The sequence below is a fragment of the Sardina pilchardus genome, chromosome 9 (assembly GCF_963854185.1).
Source record: "Sardina pilchardus chromosome 9, fSarPil1.1, whole genome shotgun sequence".
Lineage (NCBI taxonomy): Eukaryota > Metazoa > Chordata > Actinopteri > Clupeiformes > Clupeidae > Sardina > Sardina pilchardus.
Window position 1 is genome coordinate 14022994 of NC_085002.1, and position 11768 is coordinate 14034761.

An 11768-nucleotide genomic window follows, 5' to 3' on the forward strand; every position below is an offset into this window, starting at 1 on the left:
GCTTTCTACGACTTGGGTGGGGGAGGGGAGGAGACAGCAGATGAGTGGAGAGGAGAGGAGGGGGGAGGGGAGACATGGACATGCAGATGGAATTATGACACACACGACAACACACAACAGTGGGCAGAGCAAAGCCGGCCAGTGGTTTTACACACACTCATCACGCACACACACACACACACACAAACACACAGAAACACACACACACACACAGACACACACACACACACATGTACAGACACACACGCGCGCACGCACACACACACACACACACACACGCGCGCACGCACACACACACACACACATAACTCATGCTCATGTAGTGGCTGACATGAACAGTAATGATGAGGAAAGCTAAGCTTTACTGATGAAGGCTAGCAGTGAAGTGTGGAGCCTCGTGTCTGTGTGAATACTCTCTGGGCCTCCTCAAGCTGCGGGAGCCATTGTGGGCTTGCTGACAGGAATGCCAGTGTACCATGTCTCTCTAATTGTTTTCACTGCCATGTTCATAAAAAGAGGAGGGAGCCATGCAAAAGGTGCAAGCGCTATGTAACAGTGTAGCCAAAAGGAATAGGAGAGTCTATAAGACTCAAACAGGTGATGAAGTATGTGTGTAAACATCTAGCGGTTGGAGAAGAGATGGTTACAGTGGAGATATGTTCACATTGTTACTGTAAGTAAGTGGCTTCAGATATCGGCCTGTTGAAATAATTCAGAGAGGTGTTTCCAGCGAAGGGCCAGCAGTTTATGACGTGTGCCCTCGTGAAGGTTTAGAGCAGAGCACACTATACAATGGAATGTTGCTCTACATGAAGTCAATGTGGACTCAATTCATTCAGCGAGTTTTTTTCCAACCTGCTGTATGCGCCATTTTACAATTTCTTCAGAATTTTCAGTCAAGAAAAAAACTGGTCCAGTATTCAGCGGAAACACTATAACCGGGGAGTGGAAAATAGCTATAACATAGAATCCTGTGGAGTATCGTTGTCATTATAAAGCACCTTATCCGTCACTGGCAGGATCAGAACTATTACAGTATTTTAAGCATCTGATCCCTACAGAGCTACACGCGTTTGTTTACATCAACAACATTTATTTATAAATACTTTTGGTTTGAACTGAACTGACCTGTCAGTTTAGAGTGTAGTGCATAAGCTCCATAAATGCAATGTGTTATTGTTGTTGTTGTTGCTGCTGCACCAGCCATCACTGTGTGTGTGTGTGTGTGTGTGTGTGTGTGTGTGTGTGTGTGTGTGTGTGTGTGTGTGTGTGTGTGTGTGTGTGTGCGTGTGCGTGTGCGTGTGCGTGTGCGTGTGCGTGTGTGTGTGCGTGTGCTTTATATGTCATGGAATGGTTTAATAGCATGCATATAGATAATCTCTGCTAAGGAAAGTAAAGGAGAATATTGTTGTAGTGGGATATTGTTATGGAGAACAAGTCAGTTAGTCGTAGAGTCCGGGCGTGAACGGGGTTGAACCACAGTGGTTCAACACAACGCAGGTTACACAAGTACATCAGAATGGTTTCTACAAGTGTATTTCTTCCTATGTAGTGCACTCAAGCATGCTTGCATATGTCAACATGGGATTGTCTGTGTGCATATTTCAGCGCACGTCAATGTGATTTTATGCAATTATGAGTCTGTCTGTCAGTCCCTGTATGTCATATTTGTGTGTTTGTGTGTGTGTGTGTGTGTGTGTGTCTGTGTGTGTGTGTGTGTGTGTGTGTGATTACAAAGCAACCCAGATATATCAGATGTTTGCTCTGCTCAGAGAACACCCAAGGGTCTGGGGGTTGGGATTGCCTTGGTTTCCCAGTGAACGTAGGGTGCCGTTAGACAGCTCCATGTCTAAGATGGAGGAGCCTCATGCATGTGTGTGGGCATGTCCTCCGGGGTAGGCAGTCTTGTTTATGCGTGGTCCACATGGACTCAGATCCATGGAGATGTAGGACCAATGACAGATCATGATTCTGGCAAACAGCAGAGGCTATTCTCCATAAACAATGTGCTTCACCAATGTATACTGTCTGTAACAGCTTCCTAGCAAAAGCTAATCGCTTGGTCCCATGACAGCACACACACACGCAGGCACACACACATACACACACACACCCCCCCCCACACACACACACACACACAGAATACAGCAAATTGAGGTGTAAATCTAGTGGGGAAAACTACAAACCAAACTCTTGGCTTGATGTAAAAACACAGACAAAAAATAGTTGTAGAAATCTTATCTAATTTTTTCGAACGTATGCGCTGCTATCACGTCGGGTGTAGCCAGTTCCATTGGTTCCAGTGGAAGCTAATTATTGCAGCAGATCCAACAGGAACAGAACGCTTCAGTTACATGCTATGTGTAACCTCTCTGTTATAGCCTGGTAGTAAACCAGACCCTGGAATCTTTTAGATTAAGGGTCTTGCCACACAAAAATTTAAATGGCCCAAATTGAGGGGCGGCACCAAGCAAGCGATTGAAAATCTCACTGCATGCAATTGGATAACACTATGACCAATGTTTAGCCTACTCTGATTGATTCTGACTTCAATGCAATTGGATAACTACCACCAAAAACGAAAGTTGTAGCATTGTCGTCATCAGTTCAGCTCGCCTTTGTCCCGCCTACGCCGATTTGATTGGTTAGCTTGATAGGTGTATCATTGCTCGTGGCCAGAGTATCTTGCAGACACATTTCAAAATGTGCTTTCGCGAGAACTCTGGATTTCCAGGGTATCTCTGTTATGCATAAGGGCATTAACTACACGTCTTAGATAATGGTTCAGTCTCACTGGGGGAAAAAACATGTTGATGTCATTGTAAGACTTTCCAAATATGGCTGCCAATTGATTGACAAAATCTATAAGTATCCAAAAAACTGTGAGTAAACGGTCCTCTTCCTCCTCATAACACTGCAGACAAGAGCGGAGGGGTGTAAAGACTTCTAGAGTGAAGTTGACTAGAATCCAGGTATAAACTCCCTACAACAATCTCTGTCTCTCTCTCTCTCTCGCTCCCTTTCTCACACTCAATCGCAGTCTTTCTGACGAGCAGACTCTACGGCTTCATTGCTCACAGGGTTTCCTTCAACACTAACTTCCCTTAAGTCTACCCAGAGGGCCGTGCAGCACAGGCTGCTTCTGCCGCTGCCGCTCCCGCTTCCTCATCTCTGAAAGCTGCCCTCATCATGGATCCATCTGCCTTGGAGCCAGTCAGTCCCAGGGAGCAGATCCGTCTCCCAACACTCACGGCTCCTATCTCCTCCCCTACCAAATTCCTCCTCGCCAGTTTCACCCCTTCACGCCTCTTCTCGGCTATCTTTTTCATCTTCGTCTTCCTCGTCTTCCTCCTCCTCCTCATCCTCTCCTCCGACACTGGCACAAAGACGTGGCTCTGACGTAACAGATGAGGGTCAGCAAATGGACGTGTAATCCCAGATTACAAGCAGGCGACAAAGGCCAGGGGAAGTGGGCATCTGCAGACGGCTATTGTGCCCCGAAGCTTGGACACACACATGCGTGTGCACAATCACAAAGCGGAGTGGTATGCTGCTGGGCGCTATTGTTGGGCATACGCATGTCAGCACACTGTCCGATACATGCAAACGCAAACACACACACACACACACACACACACACACACACACACACACACACACACACAGACATGAATGGAAAGAGGAAGATTTCCCCAGTGTACTTTCTTTTCATTCCTTCACTGTGGCCTGTCAGCTATAAAATGTGCACTGTGCCATCAACATTCACTGTGCCTCTATAAGCATGTCTGGAAATATGTTCTTACAGAGACATGAAACTGAATCATCCGGCAACAGATGTTTATGTGATGGGGAGAGTGAACAAGATATATCTAACAAACATGGCCAACATGAGAGCATTTCTCTCAGTTAAAAAGTTCACAAGGTACCAAAAACAACAGAAAAACATATGATGCCATCATACAATCAACGACTTCACACCCTCACTGTCCATGTCCAGTAAAGCGCTGTGGTTTCCCATGAGTCATGACCAGTCCTTTCAGAATGGACACAGTGTTCCTTTCTTCCTTGGACTCACAGAGCACCTTCCCATCCCAGCTATTTCAGACTGACATTCTCGGGCCATCTGGTCTCTGGACAGTGCACCACTAATGCAGTCCATTTTCTCATAGGGGCTGTTACCAGCGTGTCCACAATGTACTTCACCAGCATGAGACACCACTGGGAAAAGAGAAAACCTTCAGAAGGGTATTTTTTTTGCTGCTTTGGCTTTCACCGCGTGATATGATATCAGAATACAGAGAGCATGTTTTAATCGAGGCGAAAAGTGAGGATTAAGATGTTCTTCCTTCACTAGTCTGTGAGGACAAGAACAGAGAATAATAGACTTGTGTTTTGCACAGCGATTTGGGTGATGCGAGAGCTACTTTGCAAAGATCCTATTAAGATGTTTTGGTGCATGAAATCCCATGATGCCTCGGGAGGCTCCCACTGGAAGGGTGTCGGTCTGCAGGGAGCCAGGGAGCCAGGGAGAGAGAGATGGCTAATGAACCTGCCCCCACAGCCACACCAACTGCAAAGGCAAGAGGCAGGTCACGTCTCTCAAGTATGCCGACTGTTTACTGTGGCAGCCTGTAGATCAGTGCAAATATTGGGCTGGTGGTGACAATACAAATAGAGAACTGCACTTATAAATCACTTGGACTCAGAGCTGTGGATCAGGCTAAGAGTACACATAGTGTACAGCTTGGACAGCTTGGACTGCCAATTATACAGAACACACAGGCCCGGAGTGATTTTGACATATTTGACATACATTAAGATTCATAGTGTGTGTGTGTGTGTGTGTGTGTGTGTGTGTGTGTATGTGTCTGTGTGTCTGTGTATGTGTGCGTGTGTGTGTGCCTGTGTGTGTGTGTGCATGTGTGTGTGTCTGTGTGTGAGTGTGTGTGTAGTAAGGATAGAGTGATCACTGTCAGCCATCACTCTAATTAAGCTCTGTGCTGTGCTCTCTGCCTGCGATGTGGGGCCACCACTGACTGTGCAGTAAGACACCTGACATGGCCTCGATCATCATTAAGTGTGAGCACTGTGTCGCCATTAATAATTCATGATCTCATCCTGATTCTTTTGGAATGAGTCAAGACAGCAGCCGTAGAGATGTTCAGCTGTGCGTGTGTGCACACACACTCACACACGCACGCACGCACGCACGCACGCACGCACGCACGCACGCACGCACGCACGCACGCACGCACGCAAGCACGCACGCACGCACACACACACACACACACACACACACACATACAGACAGGGGGTCCAATCTCATTGTCCACACTCATGGATTCTCCACACTCACAGATTCACAGACTTTCTTGCGCATTCCTGTTTAGTTCATGGGAACTGTCCCACTGTGAAATCGGGAACTGCATGAGGGCTCGCCCACTGACTTTCTGAGCCCTTTCTGTAAGTCAGCATTCATGCAGGATTTACCTCAGGGAATTACCAACAATTCATAGCGTTATAATGTGGAACACAGGCTAATCCACCGGGTTGGCAAAGAATAATAATAATAATAAAAAACATCCGTACACTGCCACACAACTGCCAAAAAACAAACACGGAAATAGTTTCAAAATAATTTTGGTGTTGTTCCATGCCCTGCCAACCTCTCAAATGCAATCTCTTATCAGCTAGTGTCGGTCAAGTCTTTGTAGGGTCATAGGTTAGATTTAGGGGGAAGAATGAGGTGTCCAGCTTCATCTACAATGTCAGCATACAGTATCTATATCCATGACAAAGCACAGTCGCATACCAATGTAAGCAACTTACAGTAGAATCCGTAACACATAATCACATGTCAGTAAACACATGGAAATGGTGTGTAATTCAATGTCTTCCCCTTGTCCAAGTTAACTATTGTAATAACAAACCTCTGATGTCCCAAATCTAAAATGAAAACTACACATCCAAATCTCAACTAAAGGATATTGGGTGCAGGTAAACTTCAAGCCACAGGTGTCCCTGACCCACACAATCTATCTTCTCCCTGGCACAATATGACGGCTGCTTCAGTGCTGATGGGGGAGGAATGGGACCAGTATGCTGTTTCCCAGTGTTTTTCCCCTGTGGGGTATTGGTCTGAAGGTACTGTTGCGCTGAAGGTACTGTTGCGCTCTTGATGAAATTATTTTTAAACAGGTGCGTCAGGAAAGGCAGGAAGGGTTCGCACTCTGTAAAAATAGTAGACAAAGTCTTTGCTGAAGATTTTACTGAGGGTGAGCAGACATTTCAGCCATTAGGCTTTTCCCAATGCTTGAGGGTCTGAGACAGCCAGATAATGGATAATGGCAGAGGTGGAAAACTCCAGCTTCAGAAAGTCCATGTATTGGTTATACTGTATCTGTGCACTCAACACAGTCGATCTCATCAATTAGCTGCTCTACCCTATAAGAGTTATGCTAATTAGAATACGCTGGTTTACATGAGTGGTTGGCACAGATATGTGGTAGGATACTTATACTTTCTGAAGTTGGACTTTTCCACACCTGGATAATGGTCATTTTTACATGGTCGCTCTCGCAAGTTTTTTGCTCATTTTCTGTTAGTCTGACTATGGCTCTTCAAAGCAGCATGGATACTGCACTCTGTCATTAAGCATCGATGATTAGATTAGACCTGTAGCCTACACAATAGCTTGTTTTAAGTGCCCCTTGGGAACACCTGCCGGTACTCAAATTCAATCCTGACAGACCAATATACCCTGACAGACCAATACATTTACCATATTGTGCATGTGAGGTAGAAAATGAGATCTAAAAAGATCAAAAGGGAACAAAGGAGTCGTGCTGATATAACAGGGTGTTGTCTAATCAGCACATCAAAAATATGTAGTACATCTGTGCATTGAAACACACAGGTAACATATTGGCAACAGGTGTCTTGCTTAGAGTATTCCCTTACTTTTGTTTGCCAACAGCATCAGCTAAGAGCTCACAGTATGTGTGTGCCGTGCTTCATAATGCTGACCAGTTGTGGGTTGTTTTTCTGCATGGCTGTCTGTATGCGCGTTGTTTGGTGCCAGGATTTAGCTGGCAAGGCGGAGGGGTGCCATCAAGGTGCCAGGCTAATTTCATCATGCCAATTGTTGAGGAGCGCTCGCCAGATGGTGAATTGTCTTTGCCTCCTCACCTGCACCCAGTCTGAGGTAAGACCAGAGCTTAGGAATATGGAATATATGAATGTGGATGAAAGGAAGCCAGGCTATTGTTTCATCCTCGTCTGGTGGATCCCTCTTCTAAATGAGACACAAGGTTTAGGCATATGTAATTGGTGTGGTGTTTTTCTTCCATCTTCTCTCTTTCTCTTCTCTCTCCCACTTCCTCTCTGTGTGTGTTTTTTTATTTATTTTATTTCACACAGTGTTTTGCATATTTCACTTGAAAGACAGATGATTTGGAATCTGTTTAAACTTGTAAATATCCTAATTAAGAGCTTACAAAGGCAATTCTCATAGGGATAAAAGTGTAAAACACTGACTCAGAAGGTTGAACAATATATATAGCATCAACCTTATTGCCCGCGAGAAATATTAATATTCAGGAAACTAATAATATATATATATACCGGTATTGTATATATTCAGTAGTATATTCTATGTGGGAGCAAACTTAATTCATGATTTTCAAAAGATTACTGTTCATCAAAAACATCCAACGTAAACACACACACACACACACACACACACACACACACACACACACACACACACACACAAAAACAAAGAGTCACTCTGAGTAGTGATCAAAGACGCTTTTCATTTTTAGAAAACATTCCCTCTGAGGGGAGATCAACAACCTTACTCCCTGGCTTCAACATATCCAGAGAGAGAGACCCCCCACCCACCCCACCCCTCCCCACCTCTCCCTGACACAGTCTCCAAAGACCACGACAGCATGAAAACAAGCCTTCTGCAAAGCCACAAGCAAAACAAACGGGGGAGATGCAATATATACAGTTAATCAGAGTAATGCCAAATGGATAAACCAGACACTGTATCATACTGTACATCTTGTGAGGTACGGATCGAGGGGGTTATGGGCTTTACTGCCTGTTGCTTATGAGTTGAAGCTTCAATTAACTATCCCAGCATAGACAGACAGACAGACAGACAGACAGACAGACAGACAGACAGACAGATAGATAGATAGATAGATAGGTAGTTAGATAGATAGATAGTCGTTAATGTCCCCAAGGGGATAATCATTTCATGATCTACAGCAAAGAATGTGGGCACAACACACATATATAACACATATAGCCTGTGACATATAACATGTAAGATACATTATTCCTTCCACTGCTCTGTTATGGCATGGGCAGGGTTATCACTATCATTCAGAGAGCATGTGTCTAAACAATAACATGCTTTTCTACTATCATCTGAGAGTCAGGGAGCCACAGGAGGGCCAGCTGCTAGTCATAATAACCTGAGCGTACAACTGGGTGTTACATGTCATCATAACATCCCGAGAGTGAATAATACAGGGTGTCTATTAGCACATGCAACTTGCTACGCACTGAGTCTATCTGCACCCATGAAAAAGACAACAAACACCAGTGCGCATGTGCAGGTCTCCGAACGACTGCAAAGCAGCATAGAACTCATAGTTTCAGAAACGATCACTGGGACATGGTATAGGATTCAAATATAAAAAGGAAGAGTAGCCTTCATTAAACACAAAATATATAGAGTAACAATAACTACATTATTTTCTTGCAATTTTGTTTAGTGCTTAAGTAAAATAGCCAAACATAGCATATGATCACAACAAGGAAAAGATGGTCTATTGGGTCATCCAATAGCCCATGGTTCAATATTCACGTGTTTTTCCCTTCTCAATTAACTTTAAATGAATGCATTCTCTAAATATCTTACAGATATGATAGGTAGCAGCCAGTTAAATCTGTTTAGATTTATATACGTTATTTGTGCGTGAACAGATGGAATGTAAATAACACTACTGCACACCCAGGTGTGTCTCTCTGCCATGCTATACACCGGGTGACAAATGGGCTAGTTCCTTATTCCTCCTCTTGCATCTGTCTGAATAATATAAGGTTTCTGCTTTCAGAGCCTCTGTTGCAGTCACAATCATGATATAGCTCTCAAAAAAAGTGGACGCTATCAACTGACCAACAGTGGAAAACATGTCTCATAATATCTGCATACTATAGTGATTATCAATATCTCACAACTATATCTCAAAGTGTCAGCTGGGATTTACTGCAATGCTGTATTTGGGCTGAGGTTTTAACTATAGTTCATAACAGGCATTTATTGAGCAAAAGATCAACTGAAAAAGTTGAATTTTATCAGCAATGTGCCATTTGACACCTCACAATATGTAGTCTGTCTGCTCAATATGCACTAGAACAGACAGTCTGGTTAAACATGTGAGGGTCACTGGTTCTATACTCAAATTTGATTCTCTGAGGCAATATTGCATACATTAGCCTAGTGACAGGATAACCCAGAAGAGGATAACATGCCATATGCCATGCATTCAGGGCTAGTGTCATGAAGTTTCTCATCTAGCCAACCATTTGTTAAATCCTGAACTGTGTAAAGTAAGACCAGTAGTATCATTAAGACCAAGATCTCTTTTCTGCCATTTTTAGAATAAAACAATGTTTTGATGTTATGTTTTTTATTTTCTTTATCAATTTGAAAATCAAATATGAAACCACAACATGATTTTATTAGAAGGGATTTCACACGATGAGTATGTCAGGATAAACCAAACCCTTTCAACTAAAATGGTAAACTGATTTTGCTTGACTGACTGCGACTCATAGGCGGGTTGGGTTGACTGTCAGCGTTAAATTAAGACAAGCCCATTTTGTATGCGCATTCGGTCAGACTTCAACAAGCGCCACCTAAAGGGTAGCCACAGCTTTCCGAAAAGACAAGGAAATAGACGCTCAAAATATTTAGACAACATCTGTCATTTTTGCAAAGGGAGTTGGACTTCCAACGCTGGTAATTGGTCGACAGAGGCTCCCTGCAACCAACGACAATATAGCCTACGTGTCTTAATGAGGGACAACTCAACCAAAGTGTTAAATTGCCTATCTCTTGAGAACAAATGAAGAAAGTTGTAAGTGCTGTATCATTTGCAGTGACCTATGCCTAGCTCCTACATGTAATGTAACAGGTGACAGTGAGGGACTTAATTCTGCAACCGGTACTTTATCAGTGCAAGCAATGGGTAGGGTTCTTGCCAAACAGAATGAATAAAAGTTGTCTAAACCTACTGCATTTTCATTATCAAATGCATTGTAGGAATCGTATTGTCACCAGAGAATCCTTGAGAGATATTGAGAAGTGAAACCAACTGGTGGCCGTGATGAGGAGGGGGTTCAAAATGGCAGACTTAAGTGAGGAAGCAGCATGGATTGTCTTGCTTATTGGGCTTATTTATAACCACGAATGTGTTCTTTCTGGGTCGTTATTCATTTATTTACAAAGATTCTTCATTTTCTTAGCTCTCTTACCTTTTGTTGTCGTCTCGCCATGTCGGTTGGTTGTTTAGCGTTGAAAGGGTAAGCGATGCAGCGCATGACAAAGACATAGAGCTGTAGTCTCTTCTTTCGCTCTTCCTCTTCTCTTTGCATCTTTTCCAAGTCCTCCTTCTCCTTCTCACTCGCCACCGAAGGGCTCGGACTTGACGGACGGACATTACTACTCCGACTGGGTTGTAAGCCACCAGAGCCCTCACTGGTCCGACTTGGGGAGACACGGGCGCCAGCCTTAGGAGCTGCCACTACTTTACGCTCCTCTTCCACTATCTCATCTGTTTCCTCCTCGCTTGATGATGGATCCAACATTTTGATTCAAACTGATGAACGTCTAGTCTAGATATAAAATAAAAGCAAACACACAATTTCTAAACAGAAAATGAATGAGTCGAAGAGTGGAAGACCAAGTGTTGCGTCTGGCAACACGGAAAAGTGGTTACAAATTGCGCGGTTTCAAGTAAATGTCATACTGTAAAGAATAGAACACAGAAACACTTCACCAGATGCATGCATGCAATAAAACTGACACTTACGTTGGGCGAGTCTGGTGAGACTGGTCGCGCCGACACAAACACCCCTACCGAATGAAATTGTTGCTGCTTACGCCTCTTTGGCGTTTTGACTCTCCAGTCACCGCCGGGGATTTGCTGGGAGATACTACAGAGAGGGGAGGGCTGTAAAGAGAGAATAAGCTTTTCAGAGCCCTGTTTTGTCTATCGATTTTCAGTGTTTCCTGCCGTGGTTTGTCAATTGCGCGCTGACGATGGCCACTTCCTGGGGGAGCGAAGCAGGCGCTGACCATGGTTCTGAACTGGAGAATCAGATTGTTGGGGTTGGGGGTGGGGTTGCGGTTGCCAGAGGTTTGTTCATTTTCGCTGTTTCCGCGAAAACGAAATTGCATCTGCTACCTGTCAATTTCCTAGGGAACAGTTATAGCTTAAAAGTTTTTTAGATGCAAACATCAAGCACAAGAGCGGTTAGGCATTGCTTCTAACAGATTGGGTGGCAGTAGGCTACATCGGTTCTTCTGATGTCGGTAAAATTATTTACTTTTGTAAGGAAAAACAGTAGAGTCACAGTTCAGTTGAAAGAATGTGGTGTTATGGTTTGTATGGGAAGGGGGACCTATACAGTGTGCTTTAGCGCAAAAAAGTTAAAGGAGCACCATGGATAAATATGGATGAATATTC

General features: G+C 43.9%; 1 protein-coding gene across 1 annotated transcript in view; it reads right to left on the reverse strand.

The window, feature by feature from the left end:
• Positions 1-11154, reverse strand: part of cadpsa (Ca2+-dependent activator protein for secretion a) — a 113256-nt gene extending 102102 nt beyond the window's left edge. Inside the window, exons 1-2 of the mRNA XM_062544945.1 lie at positions 11112-11154; positions 10555-10914 (exon numbers count right to left, since the gene is read on the reverse strand). Coding sequence (XP_062400929.1) covers positions 10555-10887 — 333 coding nt within the window. The 5' untranslated portion in view covers positions 10888-10914; positions 11112-11154. The remainder of the gene's footprint in view (positions 1-10554; positions 10915-11111) is intronic.
• Between the last annotated feature and the right edge of the window lie 614 nt (positions 11155-11768).